Consider the following 27,970-nt stretch of genomic DNA (forward strand, 5'->3'; position numbering starts at 1 on the left):
CCCATTTTATATGTAGTGAACACTGATTCCTAGCGTTTTAATATTTTTTTCCAAAACTTTTCAATCCTCAGGAAGATTTTCAATACAAATACAGTGATAATTTTAACACACATTCTCTGTTTGGCTTCTGTGGTCATCACTGAAGTATTTGATTGTGGAATGTTTCAGAGTCTCAATGTGTGGGAACTTACTTATTTCCTTAATTGTCCACTTGCAAGAATCTGTTTCCATACCCAAGTATGGTGTATGACCCAATAGGCAAAGAGGATATTTTAAGGACTAAAGACTGTTATTGGATTTTGTTGTTGTTAAGTTTGTGCTCTTGAAGTCTAGCTAAATTTAGATAGCAGCTTTTAAAGCTTAGAAAACAATAAGTTGCAGGACTATCCCATTTGACCTCTCTTTTTATATATATAAGTTTCATGGAGATTTTTGCCAGTGCTCATCCATTTCCCGTTTTCTGACCAAGAGTACGCCTCCAAATCAACCTGCAATTTATGGGCTGGATATACTGCAAGCTCAGTAAAAGCAATAGTTTTGAAAGATGGCTTTTTTATTGCTTGTTTCTTTAGTCCATCATGTTCTTGGATCAGGAACCCAGGCATGCTTTCTTGTTTATTTTTGTAAGTGCTACTTTTTTTTTTTTCCTTCTTCTGTCTTTCTTTCTTTTCTTCCCTCTTCTTCCTTCTCTTTTCTTCCTTCTTTCTTCTTTTTCTGTCGTTTTCTTCTTTCGTTTTTCTCTTCCTCCTTTCTCCTCTTTCTGATACACAGAGCTAGACTGTGATCCTATTTACTGCTACTATTAATTTGGCCTATCCCTTCAATATCCTTTAAATTATTTGGGAAATCCTCCGGCATGTGAATGGTCAGTATGTATTTTACTTATATATACATATATATATATATATTTATATGTAAACATATAAATAACTGTTAATAATTGTTCCTCTAAATATAAAACTCTTTAGTGCAACTTCTTTAGCCTCAACTACCGTTGAGAGCTAGAACAGACTAATCTTTCAGAATAGGGTGTGGGGTTTTTTGTTTTGCTTGTTTGAGAGAGGATATTCACAGTCATAATTCATTTCTGTTTTCTTCTGTGGTAGAGTGATGGCTTGGTGGGGAGGAAAGTTCTGCACGAATTGGTTGATTAACCCTGGTTCACTGGCTGTGGTAAGAAACCCTCTTTGGGACTACATACCCATAGAAGTGGGTGCAGAGGAGAATCCATACTTTGTTTGTTAACCTTAGCAGTAAGTAGACCTAGAGTTTACAAATTACTTCTGGCCAAGTATTTTTGGTTGTTGTTTAGGTGCATACTTTGTCTCTGTGATACTGCAGTATTGCTTAATTGGTATTTTACCCTTGCTTATTTAGTTGAAAAGATCAGTTTGTCCCAGCTAATCTTTAATCCACAGCAACTCCCCAATGTACTTAGTGTGCTGAATATATTGAGTAGTACATGTTGAGGCTGGAATAATAAATTAAAAGGTCATGTGTGTTCAGTGAAATATGATTAGGGATCTCTGTAATTTGCAATCCTCTGAACTTGGATACGTGCTGGCAGCAGTTCTGTACTGAAAGCCTGTGGTACACGTGTGCTGGGTCAGCCTTGGCTAAAGAAGGAGGCTCTGAACTCCTACCCAGCTGCTTCCTCACTTCCCCATCTCAGCAGGACAGGGGGACAGAATAGGATGAGAATGCTTGTGAATCAAGATAAAGACAGTCAGATTGCTTACTTATTACTGCAGAGGGCAAAGGAGACTCAAATTGGAGAAAACTAAATTTATTGCTAATGATAATGGATTTTGGATGTTAGAAACAAAGACAAACTTTTAAAAAACACCTTTCCTCCCCCTTTTCTCATGCACAACTTCATTTCTTCACTTGAGGTCCCTTATACCCACCCCTGAGCAGTACTGAGAGGTGGTATTGGTGAGGGGGATTGTCATAGTGACTTCTCTCTTCTGATCCTTCCCTCTCATGCTTTTCCCCTGCTCAGGCATGGGCTCTCACCGTGTGCTGCAGTCTTTCAGGAAGAACCTGCTCCAGCGTGGCCTCCGCATGGGCCACAGTTCCTTCAGGAAGTATCCAACTGCTCCACTGCAGCATCTTCCATGAGCTGTAGGGGATATCTGCTCAAGTGACATAAAACTCCTTCTCTTCAACACCATAAAGCACCTTCTTCTTTGACCTTGGTGTTCCCTCTGCTGTTTCTTACTCTCTTTGTTCCCACCTCCTCTCTCTGACATTTGTTTTTCCTTTCTTAAACGTGTTTTCACAGAGGCAACTGCACACCTAACTGATTGGCTCAGCCTGTGGTGGGTTTGTTGCAGAAAAGAAAAGAAAATCTCTATGATGTGCTTGAAAAGTAGAACCATAATAAATAATGCTACATGTTAATTAACATAAGAGTCTGGAATGACTGTAATGACAAAAAGGCTAGTTTAGGTGGAGATATTTTAGGTAATGACTGCCAGAATGTTTTAGGATTTCTTCCTAGAAAGGAAATTGCTAACAATTGGGGTCCTTACAGTGAAGTTATAGAAATTCTGGCCTAAGATTTACAATAATGTTCCCTGTTAGAATATATTCTGAGGAAGTTTTCATTATTTTATGTGGGTTAGAAATGAGGTAAAAAGCTCCCTCAGTTCTAAAATCACTTGTATATATTTTGACTCAACTCTCTGACTTTAGGCAAAAGAAGGTTTCAGTTCTTCACCAAGGGAAAAAAATAAGCAATCTCAAACATAAAGTTGGTTTTATTTGTAAAGAATGAGTTTGTACATTTGTTTGTAAAATTATTGCTAAGGGTACATATCAGATAGTATTTGAGCAATCTTGAAAAGAAAGTTACATAGAAAGACTGCCCTGTATTTGAAAGTCTGTAGTTTTACGTTACAGAGAATGTGTTCTGTAAAATTCTTAGTCACTTTAGACATAGCCAAGATTTATGATGTTGAACTGATTTTGCTGGGTTAATTAACAGAGAGCTATTTCAGACTAACTTTAAGTTGGTGGTATTTTTTTACATAGTTACACTTGAAAATTCTAGTGATTCTTTTTAGAATGCAGAAAAAAAAAGAAAAAAGAAAAAAAAAAAAGAAATAAATTTCCCTGAAGTACTGAGAAAGCATGAGAATGTAATCTATGTGTGTACTAGTATCCCCACACAGTATTATCCTGGGACATAAGAAAAATTCAAACTACTTCATTACACATTTTTTGACATTCATTTGTCAAAAGAATATTTTTCACAAGATAACAGTAGTATAACAATAAAGCTGTAACTTAAGTTGTTTAAAAGATTGTATCTAAAGATGTAATAAATTTCTCTGTTAGAGACTGTTTTCAAGTAAAAAATAATTTGTCTTGCAACTCTGCTTACAACAAGGAAACAGCTAACAAGGATCTCCAGCATGAATAGATTTCTGAGCTCTCTTGGATATGTTTGTGTCGCAGCAACAGTTGTGAGTGAATATTTTTTGAAGTAAACATATTTTCCTTGCAGAAATGTTGTCCAGCTGTACTGTTCAAATTCTAGCATATGTATCAGAGTCCCAGATGTTGTGCAAAAACTGGTCTGGAAGACTTTCTGGCAGCATCTGAGGAGTTAAAAATAGGTGAGCATTATTTTGCCTTTTTGGAGGATAAGACATTTTCATAAGGCTTTTTGTTTTGCTCTTCCAAATAATTGTAAGATCTGTTTCATGTAACTGTATTTATAATTGATCTTACTCCATAGTTTATTAACAGAAAATTTTGATGCAGAGTTAGGGTTGTCTGGAGGTATAATCATACCCTTCTGAAATGGCTGGTGCAGCAAAACTCAAACTCTGATGACCAAAAATATGCAGAGAACTTCAAGTACTACAGCTTCCACAAGACGAATATTTACACTGAAGTTGTCTCTGTTGTAGCTGCTGTGAATGTTGGAAAACTTAATTAGAGCAGTTTAGCAGAGAGAGAATGACACAGTCTAGAAGAACTACACTGTGCTGGAATAGAGTGAACTTTTTCTTACATGGAGATGCACATGATAAGAACAAAGGAATGAACACTTAAATTGAAAGATTTAATATGTCTCTCCAGTGCTGTTTCAGCTGCAGAACCTAGGGTAAACTTGCTGTTGAAAGCAGTTAGGTTGGAGATGAGTGTAGTCTGGGTGTTTAATGAGAGCAAAATGGAGTGTAACACCCTTAAGTAGAAGAGAGCTGTAAAATAAAGCACATACAGAGTGTGTTTTTTTCCATGAAGCAAGAAAACATTTGACTGTGGGGCAAGGGTACAGCCATATCTTCTTCTATATTTCTTATAAACAAAGGTATTTGTGGCATGGGTTGCTGTTAAAAGCAGTGTCTGAGTGTTTATGCTTCTTAATTCTTACTCCCTACTTCTGAGAATCTTGAAATTTGCTAATCTCTGCATTTATGGACATGATATTCAGTCAAGGAAATAGCTCTGTGTTACTCTTTTATTTCTAAATTTCTTAGGGTTTTGTCAATTGTGGTGGTTATAGAGTACCTTTAGTAGTTACAGATCAGTTACCAAGATAATTTACTGTTGAAATGCTGTTTGTATGTAGGCAGGAAGAAAAGAGGCTCTTGTTTTAACATATGGTACACCTTGTTACAGTGGAACAGACATTTCAGTCATGATTTGCAGGCTTGGAAGGATGTAGCTAACAGTTTAATGAGAGGAGTCACAGATATTTGTGTCAAAGTCCCAAATCTTGTCAGCTTTAATATTCAGTGATGCAATAACTTACAGGACCAGGACCAGGGTGATGGTGGTGGGAGGGATGTGGGACATTCTATACCTTCACCCTTTCCTTGTTACTCCTTATAGCATATCCTTGCTATCATTTTTCTGTCCCTTTATATCACTGGAGCTTAAAAATAAATATTCCTTGCTTTCTAGCAATAGCAGCAAATTCATTCAGTTATGTGGCCACCCCCAAGTAAGCTGTGCTGTGCCAGTTCGTCTTAGGGCCAGGGAATAATTACTTACCCTTTATTCTTATTTGTGAAGTAATAGAGGTCTTTGATAAGTCATCAGAGCAGGACTTTGGAAATTACTATTTCATTTACCATGTTCTATGGTAGCCTGACAGCTGTCATCACCATCCTACTCAACTGCTAAGGAGCTACTAGAAGCTCCGCTTCCCAGAGTCAGAAATTATGACTTCCAAATAACTGTTTCAGGAGCCCTTGGCTGTTTGTGATTGTCATTTTTCCTGCATTAATGAGGACAAGGCATTGTTTTAATAGCTAGGTCTTACTGTCAGTCTCTCAACCACAGTGGTACTGTTACAGGTACTCTGCTGGAAAAGCTTGTGTTCCACCCACTGAAATAATTAATGCTTGCTTTGTGTAAGTTTATCTGCTTGGGATCACTTCACCAATGCTGAAACAAAACATTGACTGTCCAGAATTATCACTGCTTTCAGGAGATCCCAGAAGATTGAAGACTGGGGGGGAGGAGAGTGGACGATGGGACACAACATTAAAATGACCAAAAAACAAAACAAAACAAAACAAAACAAAACAAAAACAAAAACAAAAAAAAAAAAAAAAAAACCATAAAGCACCACCCAACTAAAAAAAAAAAAACACTATAACAAAACAAAAAAACTTATGTCTTTAAGGCAACACTTAGTTAACAGCACTTCTTTATATGTCATAGCTGGATAACTTAAAACTTCAAAGCAACTTAGGAAATGCTATGAATTCTAAGTTTCCCAAGGTAGATCTTCATAATTTATTAGTGATATAAAATACTAGAGACTGAGGTCATAAAAAGGAATTATGTCAGTGATAAAAATACAGTACATCCAAGGGATTTTGGATAAGTTACTTTATCCAAATGCCTCATACCTACAGCTAAGAAGATTGTCAAATTTGAGAGAGAAACACTGTCTGAAGACATCTGTTAGAAATGTAAGAAGTCGAATAATACATGTAAACAGGAAACTTGTAACGGAAAAAAAGTTGCAGAAATTATCCATAATGATGTAATTATCTTTGAATTAATTGCAGCAAGTTTGCCAAAGAAAACCCAGATGAATCATTTGCTATCTTGTGAGTTTAAAGGATTCTTCCAAAATGTGATGTAAAAAGTCACAATTAAGGTTAGAGGAAAAGAAATTCCTGGCTGTCATAACTGATGATGATGAACATCTGCTGTTCAGTACTGTGGCCTTAGAGGACTGGGGAGTTCCATGTATTACTAACTGGATAAATATTAGTGACTTTAATGCTTGGAGATTGACCAAAAGAATGATTTGATTTGTCTGTATACTGATCAAAAATAGTAGGTTCTATCAATTATGAGAAATATTAGGGATTTTGGGGGGCTAGAGAGAAAATTTGTTGCAAAAATGATGATGCAAAATATGCCAAACTGGCAGGACTAATATGTCCTGTCTTGCTCCAAGAATACAGATGTCAAGTGAACTGAAGGAAGTATACGGATCTTAGAAGAGCTAGGAAAGGCAACTTTTAAATAGAATAGCTTCTCAGTTTTACCTATGGCACAGATAGCAAACTGCTATGATAAAATATTGTATTGTTGTCATATTGTTCCTATATATTTGCTCCACATTATTCCTTTGAGAAATGCAACAAAACATTGATAGCCATCCTGTTGTGGTGTTGCCCACATTAAAATGGGAAAGGATGGGAAGCAGAAAAGATTCACAAGAATGAGAGGGTACTCAGTGCAGGTTGACAGTAGAATCACAATATTTGTGATGCAGGTGTCTAGACAAATGAATTGACTAACAATTGTACATACAATCTAGGTTCTCAAAGTGTGTAGCTATTTGATAATCTAGTGCTATGTGGTGTAGGAGAGACAGTTTGCAGCATACCTCTTTACAAGTGAGTTTACCTGGAGTCCATAACCTACCAGGCAATAATTTTATGTTTAAATGTCTTTTATCTTGCTAATAAAGTAGATAATACTTCCAGAAATATTCACTGATGCTGTTGTGTCATAGGAGGTTTATGTTTTGTTCCAGTGTAGCAACTTGAATCTGCTATGATCTGCTGCACCTTCATGTCTATAATTCCTACTTAGAGTCACTAGTACTGAACAATGGAACAGCTCTTTAGTACTTAAAAATGTAACTATCAGCTGACATGCTGCTATAGCTACGTAAAATGACTGTTAGTACATATAGTGAATATAGTATTTGCATTCCTTTTTAAGTGTTACCACTGCACATTGTGCTGACACACTGAAATGTTCAATGTGTCTCCGAGCTTTTGCTCGTGGACTTTGAATGGATCCTGAAGTATGCATGAAGTTCAACAAGGCCAAGTGCCGGGTCCTGCACCTGGGGCGCAATAACCCCAAGCAGAGCTACAGGCTGGGAGAGGAATGGTTGGAAAGCTGCCAGGCAGAGAAGGACCTGGGAGTGATGGTGGATAGTCGGCTGAATATGAGCCAGCAGTGTGCTCAGGTGGCCAAGAAGGCCAACGGCATCCTGGCTTGTATCAGGAACAGCGTGACCAGCAGGGCTAGGGAGGTGATCGTCCCCCTGTACTCAGCTCTGGTGAGGCCGCACCTCGAGTACTGTGTTCAGTTTTGGGCCCCTCGCTACAAGAAGGACATGGAGGTGCTTGAGCGGGTGCAGAGAAGGGCGACGAAGCTGGTGAGGGGCCTGGAGAACAAGTCCTACGAGGAGCGGCTGAGGGAGCTGGGCTTGTTCAGCCTGGAGAAGAGGAGGCTCAGGGGTGACCTTATCGCTCTTTTTAGGTACCTCAAGGGAGGCTGTAGCGAGGTGGGGGTTGGCCTGTTCTCCCACATGCCTGGTGACAGGACGAGGGGGAATGGGCTTAAGTTGAGCCAGGGGAGTTTTAGGTTAGATGTTAGGAAGAACTTCTTCACTGAAAGGGTTGTGAGGCACTGGAACAGGCTGCCCAGGGAAGTGGTGGAGTCACCATCCCTGGAAGTCTTCAAAAGACGCTTAGATGTAGAGCTTAGGGATATGGTTTAGTGGAGGGCTGTTAGTGTTAGGTTGGAGGTTGGACTCGATGACCTTGAGGTCTCTTCCAACCTAGAAAATTCTGTGATTCTGTGATTCTAGCTGTTCTTTTTCTCACATAGCTATATGAACTAAGATGGATAATCTGAAATTGCTGCTGAGCCCCACACCAGCTACTTCACCATGAGCAAAGAATTCCCCTTTCAGAGTTACGTTTGCCCCAGAACAGAAAATCTCCTAATAAAAGAGGTAGCTGCATTTCAAAATTTGCCTTTTTCCACTACCATTCACGATTCTGGCTTTCACAAAGTTCTCATTTCTATATTGAACTATCGCCAGTGAACACTTCTATTAACCCCTTAAAAGGGGATTTGAATGAAGACATACCATCACTCAAGTCTCATGAGTTAGCTGTTTCTGCCGGAACAAACCAGTCCCTCAGCTGCAGACTTGCAGTACCCTACTACCCTTCTCTTTCATAGAATCATAGAATGGTTTGGGTTAGAAGGGACCTTAAAGATCATCTAATTCCAGCCCCCCCTTCCATGATCAGGGACACCTCCCACTAGACCAGGTTGCTCAAAGTTTTTGACTTTGAAGCCATAGTTAAAAGCAACTAGCTGGGTTTAACTGAAAACCATAATAGGAATAAAAATATTATAAGAGAGCCAACAGACCTGCAGGAAAAATAGGCCTCAGCTTGTTTTTTGACAGTAGTTCACTGAAGGAACACTAATAGGAAAACAAAACAAAACAAAAAAAGGGCAAGGAAAACTGTCAGGACAAACAACAAAAACAAGAGGTGAGCTAAGATCTTCTGGGCTCAGCCCTCTGAGCAGATAGTAGAATTATAAATTTCAGCTAACAGAAATAACTATAGCTAACTGCTTTAATAGGATAGGGTAATTCTATATTAATGATAATTAAAGAAGAGCTTTTATCTGAAACTCCATCCAGTCATTCCTGAACTGATGTTCACAGGAAGGTTCCCACTGCAGATATCCTAATATCATCTTAGAAAATTTCACTGAAAGGCTGGTAAGTTAGGCAAAGTTTTTTCTCCAGGGGACTACATCTTAAGCACAGGGAAAAAAAAAAAAAAAAAAAAAAAAAAAAAAAAAACTTTTAAAATTCCTTCCATATATATTTTGTAAGTGATATTATTTGAACATATGGAATTATGAACACATGCATTACAGAGATTTTATTTTTTTTTTTTATTGTACGTAAGTAGCACTAGAAGTGAAGTTCTTTTCAGTTTATTGTTGGTGATAATGTAATTTCTCTGAGGAATGTTTCTTGAACAGTCTTCGTTCCCAGCTTTTCTCTTTTGGTCAGTGTATTATTTGCATTCCTTCTGTATAACCTTTACAAAATTCTGTATAAATTCTGTAAAACTTTTTTCTTCATATTCTTCACATTCTTTACATTTTTTTGATGTTGTGGAACTCAACTGAAAAAGAAAATGCAATAGTAAAGCAGGATACATGATCTGTTTCTTCAGATAGAGAACTGTTGTGAATAATTCCAGTGCAGTCAATTACTACAGAAAGCACTGCTGGAGTCTTCCAAGGTACTCATGTTTTGTTCCTGGCTTGCTTCCTGTATAGCATTGTCTTTCAAAGACACAGTGCTTCAGTGAGAGATCCAAGTGGCCCGTGTCTTTGAAAATTAGGACACTTCTGTATGTGTCTCAACATAAGTGACTTTAGATACTGAAGTTACAAACTACTATTTATACATACACATTCAAACACTTTGACATATGTATGTGTGCCCAGTCACAAGTATTTTTGTTGATAGGAATCGTAGAAGTGGCTTTATAAAAATCACTGAATTCTGCTCTTTCATTTTTATATGTGTAGCCTTTTCATTGTTGTATGTTTGGGTTACTGATTCCCATTTTGCTTTCATATGTACCATCTCACCTTTTGCGTATCTGTGAAAAACAAAAGTTCTGCTACTGAAGAAACACTTTTTTCCACAGACTGTTGGTACTACTTACCTCATTTTTAAAGCTTGCATTTCCATTTTTCAATATGTTGTATACATCCTGTGTTTTACTACAATTTTTGATATTACATTCATGAAGAATCACGTTCATCTCTAAGAAAAAGCATCTCATTATAGGTTCTTGGCATTCTTTCTGAAAAAAAAAAAAAAAGAAAAAAAAAAGTTTTAGTAGCTTTAAGGTTAAAATGGAATACCTGAATAAAGGATATAATTTACCAAGAAGTAGTTGATTTTTATTTACTGGATATCTCTTCTTACTGTTCAAGTACCTTCAAATATCTGCAAAGATAGATTCAGAGAGCTAATATATAGGCCAGTCAGTTTCCTAGGACAAAGTTAAACTTTGTGTCTTGATGAAGAAAATAGGAAAACAATTAATCAGGCTAGGAATTTGGAATACAATTAACAGTAATGGAATTAAATAAGTATTGTTGTTAGTAGTTCTAGCACTTTCATTCAGAGATCTGAATTCAAAATAATGAAGAATGGGGGAGGAGAGAAACAAACAAACAAATTATTACTTGTATTACACAAATAAAGAAAAAAAAAAAAAAAAAAAAAAAAGAACGGGAACTGATTTCTCCATTGCCAAGAACAAGCCCCAGGTAGTATGACTTTCACATCAGGCCTTCCCACTTTAAGAAAATCTTCCTGACATTACCAGCTAATAAATTCACTTTTACAGTGCATTAACTTCTGTATTCAGTTAAGGGAATTAACTTAATTTCAGTTAAGGGAATGGGTGAGCAGGTGTGGACATGCATGTTTTGTGACCTTTTTTCCCATAACATACAGAGCTAACTACACAGATACATTAGACTCTGTGCCTTCTCAGGCTTGCCAGTCCACTGAACACATCAAATTTACTGTATTCCACATGCACACTGAGACTACCCTGTGCTGATGTAGTAAGTAAGTAAGTCTATTATTTCTAGGAAATCTCTTGTTAACTTCTTATGTACAGGAAGTCATGTATTGTGTGTAGTTGGCATAGCCATTGTATGAATTTTTATGCTGCCAGAAAAGGCAGTTTCTCAGGAGGATGCTTTTTATACCAAAGGAGGACACATTTTATACCAAAAATGACTGCTAGACGTGGGGTATTGGCTTGATTCATTTTCTTGGTGGACTGTATGTGTCTCCTGGAGTGCTGACTGAGTTCCACAATAACAGATTATGAAATAGTCTCTTCAGGAATTAATTTATGGAAACTGCATTTAATGTGATCGTATTTTAGGCAGATTTCTATAACTGGGTTAAGAATTATATTTAAAAAAATAACTAAGTTTATTGGTTCCAGGATAAATTATAATCTCCAGCTATTAGAAAGCCAAATCCTTGATATTACCTAGTATTTGCTGCTAAGCTAAGGAATTGCAAAAGCAGAGAAATGTACTAGTAGATGTTGACAGTTATTTTCTATATGACACTTTTCCCGTATTTTCTTATTGTAATATTGTAGTGCATGGTGTTAAATAATAATCTCAGGAACTATTTTCTTTGTCACTCTTTTTCCCTTTTCAAATTACAAACAAATACCAACGTTATTGTTCAGTGTTTATTTTAGTAAGTTCCTTTTCCATCATCCCTTTTAGTCGATTAATTGTAATAGCAGGTAATTCAGTAAAAATAATACCGGCTTACACAGTTCATCATAAGTAATTTAGGTAATAGAACTACTTCCAAGGAAAATGATCTGGTTTCTGAAACTTTTCTCAAATTAGACCAAGGCTACCTTAGGAGAAAATTGCTAGCAAAGAAATGAAGCTACTATATTAGACCAGTTTGGGTTAAATTTTAATTTTACTTACATCCTCATCTGTGTTTGCTGTATATAAACTGACATCAATGTCCTAAAAGAATATGAGAGTTAGAATTATGAGCAACAACTAGCAGACCTTAGAGATAATAAACAAATATTAGAGACATGGATTAGCTCCAAGTTGAAACGGTCAATCAAGCTAGCTACAGAGAGTCAGTAAGTCAGGAATCTTAGTCATCTAGTAACCTGCAGAATGGGCTTCACTGTGAGGAAGCTCAACAGAATTGAGTTCTGTAAGTACTTTTTCAGAAGGAACTAACTTCCATGTCCTTTACCCTTTTCCTTAGGAGATGGTTCTTTTTGCTCTACCCAACCAAAATAAATGAAAAATAATAATCAAATATTCAAAAAAGAGAGAATGAAAATAATAATTAATTCTAGAATCTACCATATTTGTTCACCTCCAGTTCCCTTCAGTCTTCTACTCCCCCTCACTTCCACCCACAAAACAGCACTATACCAACATCCCATTTCGTACTCTTTGCTACTGACACTCTTAACCGAGTACTGTGCTAAATGTTTAATTATGTCTGCTCCTATGTTTATATGAAATGTTAACTTTTTAATGAGCTTACTTCGGATGTCTTGATCTGCTCCAAATCTTTCAGAACTTCTGTCCACTTGCAGTGATCTGCCTCTGTCTTTGGTATATAAGCACTAGACCAGAAGAAAAACAGTGACCACTAGGCTAAGTAGTAGGTACACACATTGTTTCTGCTGAAAAAAGAGTAACAGATTATTCATATACTAAAGATATGCTGTTATATATATGGTAATGTGTGGGTCAAGTACATTTGATAAATCATAAAATCTACTGATGTATAAAATATATATCACAGAGCCAGACTCTATAAGCAGTCAGCAAATTTTTTCAAAGGCTAGTTCTATAAGACATAATGCAAGAGAAATGTTCAACTATTTTTTTGCAAAATATCTACACTTCTTGCAAAGTATCCTCCAAAATTACAAATTTCTAGGTCTCTAATACTGATTTTTTCCCCCTCTACTACAATGGAATTTATATCTTTAGCCCTGTAGAAATATTGTGTGTCCTTTTATATGTGTTTTGTTTGTTTGTTTGTTGTGTGTGTGTACAGGAAAGCTTTCTCCTGCCATAGATAAAATTTTACATGAAGTGAACCACTAAAGGGTGGAAGGAAAATTTTCTTCTCCTTTGGAAGATTTTTGGACTGTGAACTGTGGTTTTAATATTTCCCTACTCGACTCATTAACTTGGATCCCTTTCAATACTGCTGTACTATAAGTAATATAAGGCAGTATAGGGAAAGAAAGACAACTAATTGTTTTGGGAAGTTGGTTTGAAACAAGCAGCTATTAACCACTTAAGCCTTAAACAGAGACTCAAAAATTACAAGATTTTTGAGAAAGAAAAAAAAAATATATATATATATAACAAGAATCAGAGAACATTTGCTGCTTTTTTTCTTAATATCAGACCTTAGCAAAGAGATTTGACTGAAGGGGCAGTGTGAGGAGGGCATGTAGGCAGTAGAATCAATCAGGGCTGGTTTTCTAACACAGGAAACAGTGAGAATGGAAAGGAAGCATCTAGTATACATAAACCAGCATACACATTTGAACATGTTCACTTGTGGTTTGCTTTTTTTTTTGTATGTGTGTTTTTGTTAATGTTTTTTGTTTGTTTTGTTTGTTTGTTTTCATTGCAAAGACATATGGCAATTGATGGAGGTCTTTAATTGCAACAATTTGAACATCTTGAGGGTTATGATGGAGATAAGGGCCAAGGTGCATTCTTGACTGGAGTAAGCCTAATCAGAGAAAGAAAGAATACGGTAAGGGACCATGGCCTAAAAAGCGCTGCAGGACTGCATAACGTGGCAGGAGAGAACCCACTTTCTAAAGCAAGTGGAGGCAACTGCAAGTAGTAGCTGTAATAGTGAAAATAGATCATTTGTGTTTACTACCTAATTTACATTAATTTTGTAGTTACCATAGGAAGAAGATGGTCAGTCCAGTCTTATTCTTCAAAAGGAAAAAGAAATGACTGTTCAGAAGAAGATACATATGGTATTGCAGACAAATACTTTTCAGGTGTGTTTTCTGAAAGATATAACCAAGAAGATAGCTCATCACAATTTGATTTCACAGGATTTTGTTTACTGCTGACTCAATTAACCAATTTAACAAGGCATCCAATCAAGACAAGACTACCTGTTGAGTGTAGATTGAAGACCAACTGATTCATAGCTTGCAGATGTGTGTAATCAGTTTACAAAACAGTCAGTATAAAATCAGATACTGAAGTCAAAGTACAAAAATCCTAACTCATCCTGGGCTATGTATATATATTAAATAAACTGTTCATGTACAGTATATATTTATACTGTTATACATGCTATATTTACCTCTCATACTGGAAGTGATTCATGCAGTTACGAATTCTTTCAGTGGAGTTGGACAACTGGAAATGAGGAGGTGTGAGCTTTGCCTTGACTGTCTCGTTGTACACAGCCTAGGAAACTTTGTTTCAGAATCACAAGCCCTTTAATTTAAGCTGATACAGCTTCTTCACCAAGCTAGGTTAATTATCTGCAACTATGCTTTTTTGTCCAAAGTTTAATTTCTTATCATATGTGCAACACTTTTATATTAACTAGCTCTAATTGTGTTTCTTTACGTGTGGTTTATTTACACAGTAATTTACAAGTGCATATTTAAAAACTGAACATAGCTTTAAAAAAAATAAAATAAAAATCTATTGTCAGGTTTGTAGCTAACTTAGAATCATTGAATCACTAAGGTTGGAAAAGACCTTCAAGATCATCTGGTCCAACCATCACCCTACTACCACTGTCATTCACTAAACCATGCCCCTAAGCACCACGTCCAACCTCTCCTTAAACACCCGCAGGGACGGTGACTCCACTGCTTCCCTGGGCAACCTGTTCCAATGCCTGACTGCTCTTTCTGAGAAGAAATATCTCCTAATTTCCAACCTGAACCTCCCCTGGTGCAACTTGAGGCCATTCCCTCTAGTTCTATCACTAGTTATCTATGAGAAGAGGCCAACTCCCAGCTCCCCACACCTTCCTTTCAGGCAGTTGTAGAGAGCAGTGAGGTCTCCCCTGAGCCTCCTCTTCTCCAGACTAAACAACCCCAGCTCCCTCAGCCACTCCTCACAGGACTTGTGCTCCAGGCCCTTCACCAGCTTTGTAGCTCTTCTCTGGACATGCTCCAGGGCCTCGATGTCCTTCTTGTAGTGAAGGGCCCAAACCTGAACGCAGTACCCAAGGTGCAGCCTCACCAGGGCAGAATAGAAAGGGACGATCACCTCCCTACTCCTGCTGGCTACACTATTCCTGACACAAGCCAGGATGCTGTTGGCTTTCTTGGTCACCTGAGCACACTGCCAGTTCACGTTCAGGCAAGCATCAATCAGCACCCCCAGATCCTTTTCCTCTGTATAGCTTTTGAGACGCTCTCTCACAAGCCTGTAGCGCTGCATGGAATTGTTGTGGCCAAAGTGCAGGACGTGGCACTTAGCCATGTTGAACCTCATCCCATTGGCCTCTGCCCATCACCCCAACCTGTCCAGGTTCCTCTGCAGGGCCTTCCTACCCTCTGGCAGACTGACACTTCCCCCCAGCTTGGTGTCATCTGCAAACTTACTGGGGGTGCACTCAATTCCCTCCTCCAAGTTATCAATAAAGCTATTAAAGGGGACAACACTGACCCCTAGGGAACACCACTTGTGACCAGTCACCTTGCTGCAAGCTGTTTAACTTATAAAAGCATATAGTGGTAAAATTAGGAAAATAACATTTATGTGTTCCAGGGCACTTCTGAAGAGTCTGTAAAAAATATTTGTTACTGTTTTAAATAGAAAGTGTTCTAAAAACATTTCAATTATTTTGCTTCCAAAACCCACAGGTTTCACGGAAATAGCATAGTTACCTAGTCATCACATATATTTCCACACTCAGTAACGGAAAACAGTACCAGACTCTTTTATCACTTTTGTGTTCAAAATCTGTTATGTAAGAAAAATGTAAATGAACGATAGATTATATAAATTAAAGTATGTCCAGATCAAGTAATACCACATCCATCTTCTAAACTATTTCAGTTACCTTTAAGCAAAGTATGTCTAAAAATAAAGCTCAACCAGTTAATATTTCCACATAAAATGCAAATCTAAAATATGTGAATATTAAAACCAAAATATTAAGTAATAAGCAATACAAATATATGACTGCAATATTTAAAAAGTACACGCCACTTCACTGTTATCAAAAACACTAAGTGATTTTGTTACAGTATTGCAGAAAAGATGCAACCTTTCTGCAGTTAGTATTGTTTCATGTGATGTTTGTCATGTTTCTTGTAAATATAATGAACCAAAACCTTTTTTTTTTGTTTGTTTGTTTTTTTTTGTTTTTATCTGCATGCTATTTGTTTTGATTTGATTTAACAGCCCTTAAAATATATCCTGTTTTTTTTGTTTGTTTGTTTTGTTTTTTTAATTGAAAAAATAGTCTTATCAGGAATATCAAGGTACATATAAATAAATTTAAAATCTTATATCTTGGATACAGCTGAAGAAAACATTTTTTGTTTGTTTGTTTGTTTATAGAGAAAGAGGTTTTTAAGGTCCAGTAGATCACATAATACATTCCTTTCTACAATTCAGAGCAATATTCTACCCTAATTTCTTAAATGTTTCATCCACTACTATTCAACAACATAAGAATTGTTAGCTCACTTACTTGCTTTGACAAATTATTCTTCTGCTTTGAATATACATTGTTGTAACTTTCCCTATGCTAGTGTTTATTTTTAATTTCTTACTCTGTTTACTTATTAACCAACTTTATTACACCACTAATACTTGCCCTTGTTTTACACAGGCATGAACTTTGGACTTTGAAAAGCAGAAGAGAAGAAGCAGTTCATTTTTTTGTTTTTATTTCCATGGCTTGCATTCTGATAACCTGCTATGCCAGAGTAAGTATTGAAGCCTTTGTACATAAATATATATTATTTCAAGATGCAATTGAGAATTATAAAGCACAGAAATAATCTGCTTGAAAAAAAAAAAAAAAAACAACAACAAAAAAAAAAAACATATATATATCATTTTCCCATCATGAAGTTACAATGAAGTACTTATCATTAATGTGAGTAAAATGTAAGCCACAGTAGTACTATTTTCTCTCCTAAAGAAATCAACATATAAGCAAATGACAACTCTTCTTTACCAAGGCAAAATCAGCTGCTGATTCCTTCATTTTGTCTGTCATAAAAAACTATACATTAGTCAAAAGAAAATATTTGTAGCTCTATACAATATTTAAATTACAAGCAAAGGAAATTTCTGAAAGTTAAAATTATGTCTTTCCTTACATACCACATATCTGAATTTCTTTATTAAGAGTTGCCTGTAAATTTCTTAGTGATTCCTTGAGATATGATATTTATAATTAGGAAAATTCAGTTCCTGTGCAAGCTGGTTTTATCTACACTGGTCCACTATTTTTTATTGCTTATGCCCATACTTTATTGCTATGACGTAAGATTGTCCTGCTGAGTCACTTGTTACATATTCATGTAACTGTGGGACTCACAAGGTTGTTCTTTGTAGGGAAGAACTAAGCATTTTCATTCTTAGTTAGATAATTTATATCCTGAACCTACAAGCCCTCAAACATCTCTATTTGTGCACGTGCTTTCAGTAGTGATCCTCAGTCTACAACAGCTCTTTTTTTTTTTTTTTCAGTGGAATCATTTAATAAAGAAGTAGACAGTCGTCTTTCAGACTACATTTTGCTAGACTGTTGCATTGGATCTTGTTGGGATGGATTTAATTTTATTCATAGTAGTTTGTACAATGCTGTACTGTAGAGCTGTGACCATGTTTCTATGTTTCTCACGCCACCCTTCCAGCAAGCACATTAGGGTTGGCAAGATTTTGGGAGAGGACACAGCTGGGACAGCATATCCAAATAGATATTCCATACCATATGAATTCACACTTTAAAAAATGTCATGTAAAAGCAGGGGCGGGGTGATTTTTTCAGACAGTCATTGCTTGGAGAATAGCTGGACATTGCTCCAGTGGTGGTAGGTGACAAGTGATTGCTTTTGCATCACTTGTTCTTTGGTGTTTTAGTTTGGTTGGTTTTTAACTTATTAGGCTGTCTTTAGCTCAACCCATGAGTTTTCCTCTCTTATGTCCTTACACTTTTCTCCTCTATACATCTGGCTGTGGAGAGAATGAGCAATCAACTGGGTGGGAACTTAGCTGTCATCCAAGGTTATCTCACCAGAGCTATACAATGCAATAAAGACGCTCCTTCCACTTCCATGATCTTCCTAGCAGTGCTCATCAGCTTTTTTTCTTTCCTACGATGCTGGTGGCTCGTCCTTCCACAATATGTTCTCCTGCCACAATTTTATGTCCAGTTCTTTTAAAATTCTGGAATGTCTGAAGAATGTTCCACTACTTATGCACACACACACACACAAAAGATAAAAAAATTACAATAAATTCTAGCCTACCTGATTTTTGGCTGTTCTCAATTTATCCATAACTTCTTGATCTCTGGCACACAGCTGTTTTTTTTTCCTAATCATTCCTTTTTCCCATTGCTTTTAGGCTTTCTGGCTAGACTCAGCATTCCTTACCCCTGTAGTCATATCGTCTTCCTCAGTCTGTCCTCTCCGCTGACCATCTATTGCATTATTGTTCATCCTTAACTTCTTGGTTTTTCATGTCACTGTCTCTTTTTTTTGTGTGTGTACGATGTATTGCTTTTGTCTTATTTGTTGCCACACAATATTTTGTTTGTGCTCATTTTTCATCTTCATTCTCTACTGCAATAGACATCTTCTTGCATGCTATTTAGTCTATTTTAGTCAGTCTCTACTTCTGTGCTGTTCTGCAGGGATGTCTTCAACTCTTCCTCTTTGGCTTTTTGTCTAGATTTTATTTACTGATCCAGAAAGGAAGTCAGTGGAATTACTAAGTGGTAAACTGAATCACTTGCATGAATGCTTTTCTGGATGAGAGCCAGAACATTCCTTAGATTGCTACATCTTCAAGTCTTTATTTCACAAAGCCAAAGTGCTTTCTCAGAAATTTTGTATTTACCTAAAATTAGACAGACTAAGGCATTTTTTCAGATTCTGTTTAAAAATTAAGCATTCTTTAAAAATTATTGTTATTTGATTCCTTCTCTTTTATCCCCCTTCCCCAAGAACTATAGCTTTCTTGTTCATAATGCATAGCTTCATACTCTTCCATGGATGGAGTAATATTCTATCTAGTTTATTCTGCTAAAGTGTGAGTAATGTGTCCAAACTTTCTTTCAAAGAAAAATGAAGTATTCTCAGTAATCAGCATGGCAGGAAACTCTCTCAGTTTAACCAATTATGCATTTGTGTGTTCTTGGTTTGCTGGAATACTTGTTCATTTGCTTTTGACAGTTATCCAGTTAGATTTCCTTCTCCTATATGCTCTTGCTAACTGGGACTTATGTCAGGTGAAGAAATCAGAAAGTAAAGGTTGCAATGCTTGCTTGAAAACCTTGCCAAAAGGTCACAGAGTCTTTGCTATTCCACTCGATAACTTTAATGTCAGAATTTGAAATGTAAGAAGTTAAATAGAAGTTATATGTTCCTTTGGCCTTCTTTTTTTTTTTTTTTTCTTTTTTTTTTCTTTCTTTCTCCAAAACATGCTTGAGGCCTGGGGCTTATATCATAGTCTTATGAAGATGCATCTTATGTTTAGCTATTGGCCTGAGAGGAAGTTTGTCCTTGGTGCAGAGAATGATTTTATAACTTTGCAAGGAGCCTTACTATTAGAGCAGCAATGCAACCCAATAGAAGTGCTCCAGTATTTAGGGCTAAATATTGCTAGATGAATGTTAAGTATGAATACTTTAAATTAAGAGCTTTCCTTTTTGCTTGTCTGCTTTCACTAATTTGTCAATCTGTTTCAGAACAATGCCTAAGTCATGACCACAGGCCTCCTCAAGTTATATCTCTGCTTGAAATAAGGGTCTCTGCTTGAAATCAGGGACCAGAACACCAAACATGTCACTTAGTCCATGGGTTTGACCTACTCCTTGCCAACCAGTTCAGGATCTCTCTTGAGCATATTTTGCCAGCTGGTAAAATCCAGCCAGAAAATAAAGTTATGGCATCTTTCTTTTTAAATTCCTCCATGGAATGTCTGTCTTCTCAGGGTACTAATCACTCAATAATGAATGATCAACTTAATGTTGTCCTGGTGCAAGCATATATGACAGTAATGCTAAGTTTCTTTGATAAGCAGTGTGATTACTAAATTGAGAAGCCCCAAGTATTGATAGTGTCAAAATGACTGAGTTAATGGCATAGTCAGTAAAAGGCAGAGTACAGAACAGATTTATAGGGTTGTTAGCTATGACCATTCAACTCCATTCCCCCCATGCTTCCCACCCCTTTAGGATGCAATATACAAAAAGTAGTGATTTTTTGTTCTGGATATACTTTCCTGCATAAAAAAGCAGTAGCATCACAAGAGATTGTAAAGCACATGCATAAAACAACAACAAAATAAAGAGCCAGCAGAAATAGTGTGTTGAAATTTGTTTAACAAAATGTGTACAGATCTATATATATTACTAGGCGGACCCTGTAAATATTTTTTTTTGTGATATTTTTATGCCATGGCAACAAACAATCAACATGGAAATAAAATACAATTAGGTATAAAGTTGGTGGTTTTTTTTTTTTTTTTGGAATTAGAGTGTAGGATGTTAAAATCAAAAACAGTACTGAAGAACTTTAAAAGTAAACAAAATTAAAGGCTGTCATACTGATGTAGAGAAGTTAAAAATCCTGAGACAATAAAGTAGTCACCAAAGGAGCAGCTGCTGGACAAATAAGATCTCAGACTTAGCAAACTACTTAGCTCAGAGACTGTGAATTATATCATATACAAATAGGGATCTGTAATATACCTGGAACAGAAAGAAGATTGAAAATGGTAATTGCAATTCTCAAAATTGTAAAGTGAGGCAGTATTTTGAGACCTTTTTTCTTTAAAATAAATAAATAAAATAAAATAAAATAAAATAAAATAAAATAAAATAAAATAAAATAAAATAAAATAAATATATGTTCCTGTCTTATGATACTTTTACTGGACTGTACTGGATCCTGAGATAAGCAAGCAGGATGTAGTTGAACATATTGTACTGTTTTCCTTTGCTTTTATTCTTCAAAGAGCAGAATTAAACCCTAATGTGTGTCAATTGCCTTAGCTCTATTGAAACCAGTGAAGAGGTTACTTCCTTTTCCAGAGATGCTGAGAACAAAACATTAAGCTGGGAAAAACAAATTTATCAAAAAATGAGGAAAGCAACATATAAACATCCAAAAGGAATATTGTAAACAGATCAGTAGGCAAAAAAAGATAGCATCAGGATTGAAAGAAATAATAGAATATGTCTATTATAGATTTGTTTCATATTTCTGCATAGGAAAAGCAAACAAATTTGGAAAGGAAATTATATCTGCTTTAGATTAATCTAAATCATTTATAAATAACATACCAGAAAGACTTACAGCAAAGGAACAATCATCCTTAGTTTCTTGTGTTAGGATACAGGAAAGCTGATTATTGGAAAAGCTCTAGTATGTGCCACAGGAACCTCCCCTTTTCATGTAAATTTTGAATATATTTTGTGGAATGTAACAAACTGAGAAATTGCAGACTGAACCACTTTGCCAGTGGAGATGCAACACAACATGGTATGTGTCATTATTTGAGGTTTCTTAAATTTGCATGGGTGATAGTTTTTCTTCATTTCTTGGCAGCCAAGCCCAGAATATATAGAGAGGAATGAAAGATGTTATGTGTGTGTACAAGCTAATAAGAGCTGAAGCAATACTGAATTTTGTTAATCTGGTTTCTGTATCAGAGCTCCTAAAATTTGGAAACGGTAGTTATAGCTCTTAACAGTGCTGTCCAGCAGTCATCCAGAAAACATGGAATTTTTTTTCATACAGGGTAAGGTGAGTCTACTAGCCACTATGTTCATTTAAACAAAAGTGTTTTTAAAAAAGACTGAAAAAACAAGTTCATAGGGATGTTAAAATCAGTTGTGTATAAAATAATGGGCAATCCTGCAAAGCACAAATAAACCACTGGTTGCCTTTATAATATATATCTCTGTGAAACAGTGTTATCAAAAAGGAGTAAACTCTTGGATAAAATTACACATCTCTGCTCTTGGATTGCTTACTTCATTGATTTAACATAAAAGATGTTGTGCCAAAAGTAACAGCAAGATGTTGACAGTAATTAATAATATGTTTCTGATATACTCATATAAGACACGAGATAAAACTCTAAGATGAAATACATGTTGCAAGTTTAACCTATGACCATATTGCAAAAAGTCTGTCAATTGTATTAAATCAAAAGCATATATATCATTTACAGACTAATAGTTACTCTTTCAAAATAAAAGAAACACTTCAGCAGATAATGCAGTCTTTCAGAAAAAATAATACTTCTTGCAAATTTTGAAGTGCACATCTTCACATTCACATTAGTCAAAAATATAATTTGTTTTCATCTGATTGGCCCCAAGGTGCTGCTGCTGTACTGGGGACCAGGGCTTTGCCTTGGGAGCAAGCCCCCAACAAGGCTGAAGGCCGGGCAGCGTGGGGAGCTCGAGGTAAGGCCTGGGGGACTTGGGGGTGATCCTGGAGGGGCTGCAGGGGCCGGGCACTGCCTCCTGTAGCCAGGCCTCAACCTCTCACCCCTCACCTCCTTTAGATTTTCCTTCCACTCTGTTCCTTCCATTCCACCCCTGCTGTGTACCATCTCAGATAGTCTGTCTGACCTTATTGATCGTTGTTGTAAACCTGTATAGGTAGTCAAAACAGTTTTGCATCAGAGCCTGTTCTGAGGCATGCAGGAGTCGTCTTGTGAAAACATAGATACAGGTTCATAATAAAGTTTCTTATACAGCTTCTGTACACCCAAAGGGCTGCAGAAAACCCTGTTCTAAGGGGTATTTCACAGCCAACATAATGACTCTTCTTTAACCCCTGCTAGTCTACAGGCAGTATGTAACTTATGGGTAGGTTGTAATGTGCAGATCAGAAAGGATTATAGTCCTTACAGGTTAAAAATTAGATACATGCTCTTGAAATGATTTAGAGAAGCACACAGAATTTAGGAAAAGTGAAGTTGACTCTGACTACAAGTCTTCTGGACCTGCTGTCTTCAACTGCAGCCAGTTGTGAATGCCAAGAGTACAATGATACCTCCCTGATAAACTCTTCTATCTTCAGCAAAGGAGAATGCATATAAAGCTTGTCAGATCTGAGGTATTCTCATGTTTATAACATCTCTAGTATTTCTTCCCTGTAGTTAATCACTATAGATAAGTATTTGCTTTATAATGGATTTTTTGAATTTCAACTGTCAGCTAAGGTTATCAGTTCCTGATACCTAAACATTTTTTCAGCTTGTATTTCAACTTTTGTATTAAGTTCTAAACATAATAGGAGATGGTAAGTAATTTAAAAATGTAAAATATTACATTATTGAGTCCTCTTCATAATGTAATTTTCTGAAGAGTACTGCTTTTTAGAAATACGTATAACCTAAGGGAACATATCTTTCCTTTTTTTAGGCCAGATTGAGCTTTCTAACAGTTACAATGTCAGTACTTTGAGTAAGCGTACGTATTATTTTCAGCCATTAAAATGGAAAAAAATGCTGCTAGTTGCCCTCTTCCCAAAAAGATGTATTTCATTTCATTGTGGTTTTGCTCTAGTTTATTTTTGCTTCAGTTCACCAGGCACTGTTAGAACATTTTCATCATTTGAAATAGTTATTTCAAAATTGAGCAACCTATTTGGAAAAGAGAAACAAAGTTTCTTCTCTCTTAGTTGCAAACTATGAGTAAAAAATAACCGGAAGGGCTATCATTTAACTACTCTAAATATATAGGAAAATGTACCATACTTTCAAGATTGCTTTTGACACCAAGTACATACAGAATTCTTCATAGAGCAGAGCAAGGTCACATCCCATAGACCCAAGCTTGCAGTCAGTTGAAGGGATGTTGAATATTAACTTATCCTATTGATTTCAGTAAGAGTGAGGTGTTTATCCTACTCAAATGCCTAAACTGATTTTTCGAAAGGTGCTTCCATGTCTTGCAGAAAATCTGAGGAATATTGAGCAAAAAGAGTAACCCAGTACTTTGAGGTCTATACTTTTTTCATCTGTATCAGAAGTATTTTAGGTAATCATTTAAGTCACGTAAAACAAGATTCAAATACTCTTAAAGAACGTTACTTCCATTTTCTTTCCTTCAGAATAGAGACTGACAGAAATTGTAAGCAAAATAAAAAACAAAAACCAGCAAGCAAAAATAAGCATCATTCACAGTCTCCTGGACTATCAGTTAAGAATCTGAGTCTATAACTCACAAAACTGTTTAAGAAATATAAGTGCATTAAATATTTTCCTGGTTAGAAATATGAAAATGTATGTTTAATGTTAGGGTTTCTGTCACTTGAATTTTTTTATTTTTTTATTTTTTATTTTTTTAGTGGTAATGTGAACTAGAAAAAATGACCTTTTCTTAAGAAAATAACTGAGATATAAACTGAAATAAAATAAAGGTCCTTGATTTAAATCAGTGTGGTTTTTTTTTTTTTTCACTCACTGATATTTAATTCAGGACAAAATGTGACTTAAATTTCTTTGAGATAAATCATTCTGTCCCAGTTCTTGGATGCTAGCATACCTGCGATATGAGCACTGAGTTGTTAGGATAGGTAGAGGCAAAAGCCTTCAGATCCTAGAAAGTGTAGAAGATAGCTACTAGGCCTCCATCTCAATGAGTCATGTTATTGTTAAAAAGTCACTTTGACTAAGTGTAATACATATCTTGAGTTAGCTTTCTCAACGTTTATACATTAGTTTGCATTCAGTGTAGTGCCTATTGCGTTTTTCTTAAAAGTTGTCATATATGCAAAGCACATAAATTTGCGTTATAGTTAAGTCATTCATTTTTACCTGTATGAAACCTACTAGAAAACTACTTTGTCCTTATGATGACCCATTTGTCCTGAAATAACACACATTTCAAAATAAGACCTGAAATATTTATGTGTCATTTAAATTAAGCAAAATAATCTATAGGCATCCATAAAATGTCACAAATCTGAGAGTCATTTTCAGTTACACAAGGGCAGAAGATGAGTGTGTGTGTGGGGGGGTTGTCCTTAAGAGAGAGAGAGAGAGAAAATAAGGAATTGTTTTAAAAGCAGAACATCAGAAAAGTTTTACAAAGATTCCCTTGCAAAAAATGTCCCATAGACACTTGGAGAATATGTGTATTAGTAGTGAATATGCTCTAGACCTTTCTATTGTATCACCATACATTTATAATGCATTCAGGTACTGTTAGACAACACCTAGCCAAGATAATAAATGTTAGTAGCATAGGGTTTCTTGAACACAATACACAAGTCAAGTGTATTTGAGTATGGAATAATAGAAGAAAGAGAGTAGGAAAATGAGTAAAACTGTCTGGAGTACATATCTTCAGGTATCCAACAGCTGAAAACTGGTTTCACAAAGCTAACGTTAAACGTATATATTAGAAAGAATAGCTTTGCTTTGTGTTCTGGTCAGCTAGAGAGAACCGGTCAGAACAAAGCGCCCGTCTTTGTCAGCTTCAGCATGTACATCACATATATACATACACTATGTTTCTGGTGAGAGGAATAAGCCAGTCCCCCTCATTGAACAGGAGTATGAGGGCAGAGACTTCTCCCTCTTATCATTCAGGAGCACTAGACCCCAAATGCGTCATCACATCTTGAAAAACTTTACATCAAAAAATTCCAGCTTTTCTGGAAAGATGCAGGTGTTCCTAAGATATTGTTGTTAGTGAAGATTTCTCCCCAAATCAGGCCAAATTTCATATTTTCATTGTATTTTCTTCAAGTTTTACTGTAGTATACTGTGATAAGCTTGTGTTTCAGCTTCTGCAGAAAACGAATGCTGAACTGACTCACTAAAATCTTTTTAATCTCAAAGGTATCTACACAGTCTTCATGAGGGTATGTGTTTATCACTCTGAAATGGACTCTTTTCATGTTACATTGTTAACTTGTATATGTACAGTCTTGTATTTTTTGAAAGGGTTAATGCAGCACAAAAGAACATTTTAACTATGTAATTTAGCAGAGAGAACTAAGCACTTTGATTCATGTACCAAACAAAGTAGAATAGCTTATTGTATCCCTTTAATAATCTAAAACTCTATATAATCTATAGACCTATGAGATCTATTTAGCTGTTTGCTAGCTATGTTTTGGGTCTGGGTAAATTATCTTCAACAGTGATTTGGTAGCAGCATATGGTCTATCAAAATTTCAGTAGGATATTAAGGGGTTTGAATATTTTGGGACTGCGGGGTGGGGTGTGGTGACACAGATGACACAAAGTCCATCCCTTGTAACCATCTCTTATGTGATGTATCAGATGTACAATTCTCTAGCTTTCTGACCTGCTTTTACTAGTCCTCTGGGGGTCTGCAGGAGCTAAACATGAGTGAGAAAAGGCAGGCACAGGACTTCAAAGTGATTGAAAAAAAATACCAGGAATCTTCAGCAGTTTTCCCAGGGCTGTGTTTATTTTACTTTACATTGAAAACTGATTAACTGATTATCCTCCTTTAGATAAACTAAGCTAGTGGATACTTATTGAGTCATTTCCAAACTGTCATTAAATTTTCACTAAGAAAATTTCACTCAAGCACAGCCAGCTCTGTCTGATTTTTGTCATTTTTTAAGTCAAATGAATAATAGGAATCAATTTCAGTAATTTTATATGCTAATTATTTACTTGAGTATCAGTGTAATTATTATCAGATAATAGCTCAGTTGAAACAAACTGTGTGTGCCTCTATGTGGAACTCATTTTTAGAAGAAAAGGGGAGATTATTTGGGGTGTATGGAATTTTTCTTTTTAAAATATCATCTGCATTTTTGGGAAACTTAATTTTTTTGGAGGAGACGTTGCAAGCTGAGAAAGAGAGTCATGGGATATCTACAGTGGAATAAAAAAACATGCATCCCAGATTTTCATGTCTGAAATAAGAACGGTAGCTCAGAGGGTGAAAGCACAGATGATTTCTAATTAACAGTGTAATGATATTGAGTGAAGTGAAAGGCTCATTCTGCCATAAAGCAAATAAAGACTGCTTTTTTACAGGAAAAAATAATTTAAGAACCTCAAAAAGTTAGTGCATACTTCTCAAATTAAATTGACAAATTTATCTGCAAGTCAACAGCCAATGAGATGAGAAGACTGTAGATGATTAATATGATTTGGAATCCTAATTTTCATGTATTACTTGGTCATCTCTTCCTTACATTAGTATCATATTTCAAAATGAAATTCACAGTATTCATTACAGGGCACATCAAAATCAGACTTCTTTAATATCACAGAGAGGTGTTTCTTGGAAAGATTAAATCCAGTGAAATATGCTGCAAAAGTCTAAGATCAGCCTAATTATTGCACAGCACTTCAGCATTCTGAATAGAAGCAAGAGAGCAGAAAAATGGGGCAAGTCTCTAATGATGTGGAACACTATGTGGTGAGAAACATCTCTTTGTAGGAAACAAAATGAGCACAGTGGCAAGCTCAAAGCTTTCGTCAATTAAATAATATTGCATTTGTCTGGGCATATTATAAAAAAAAAAAATACAGAAAATTAAGATCACATAGTTATCCACATAGCTTCTGGAGGAAATCCAAAGTCATGGGAGTTGTCTCCTGATTTTTATGTGGCCAGCTGTTTATCGGGAGTACTAACAACTGGTTAAATAAGCAAAATTTCAGAACAAGGGTCACACAAAAGTGTAAAAAGCATATAAATAAAGGTTTCTGTCTGCAGAATATTTTGCTTGTAGGTGTGAGAAGGAGACAAGAACAAGCACATACTTGGGATTTAAGAGAGAGACAAATTACTTGACCATATAAATTTAGTCAAGGCATTTAGGATTTAGTCAAGGCATTAAAGCTACCAATTCTACTTTTGCAAAGAGTATCATGAGACTTTAACAGTCTG

The 27,970-nt window shown here is 36.0% G+C and overlaps 1 protein-coding gene and 1 long non-coding RNA gene across 7 annotated transcripts in view; one reads left to right on the forward strand and one right to left on the reverse strand.

Moving 5' to 3' along the window:
* The first annotated feature begins 492 nt into the window (after positions 1 to 492).
* Positions 493 to 27,970, forward strand: part of LOC309877748 — a 34,079-nt gene continuing 6,601 nt past the window's right edge. Inside the window, exons 1-5 of one of the 3 annotated variants that reach the window (XR_014317427.1) lie at positions 493 to 865; positions 1,107 to 1,253; positions 3,512 to 3,623; positions 16,715 to 16,811; positions 22,451 to 22,537. This is a non-coding gene — a long non-coding RNA (uncharacterized lncRNA). Of the gene's footprint in view, positions 866 to 1,012; positions 1,254 to 3,511; positions 3,624 to 16,714; positions 16,812 to 22,450; positions 22,538 to 27,970 lie in introns of those variants that run through there. The other 2 variants (XR_014317428.1, XR_014317429.1) reach the window with 2 other exon arrangements.
* IL15 (interleukin 15) overlaps positions 9,165 to 27,970 on the reverse strand; it is a 35,690-nt gene continuing 16,884 nt past the window's right edge. For 2 of the 4 annotated variants that reach the window (XM_082759451.1, XM_082759452.1), the window contains exons 3-7: positions 13,798 to 13,907; positions 12,401 to 12,482; positions 11,815 to 11,856; positions 9,996 to 10,136; positions 9,166 to 9,443 (exon numbers count right to left, since the gene is read on the reverse strand). In XM_082759451.1, the coding sequence (XP_082615577.1) occupies positions 9,333 to 9,443; positions 9,996 to 10,136; positions 11,815 to 11,856; positions 12,401 to 12,482; positions 13,798 to 13,907 (486 nt within the window). In that variant the 3' untranslated portion in view covers positions 9,166 to 9,332. Of the gene's footprint in view, positions 9,444 to 9,995; positions 10,137 to 11,814; positions 11,857 to 12,400; positions 12,483 to 13,797; positions 13,908 to 14,212; positions 14,350 to 18,365; positions 18,411 to 27,970 lie in introns of those variants that run through there. The other 2 variants (XM_082759450.1, XM_082759453.1) reach the window with 2 other exon arrangements.

The sequence above is a fragment of the Aythya marila genome (genome assembly GCF_965140915.1).
Source record: "Aythya marila genome assembly, chromosome: 4".
Classification (NCBI taxonomy): domain Eukaryota; kingdom Metazoa; phylum Chordata; class Aves; order Anseriformes; family Anatidae; genus Aythya; species Aythya marila.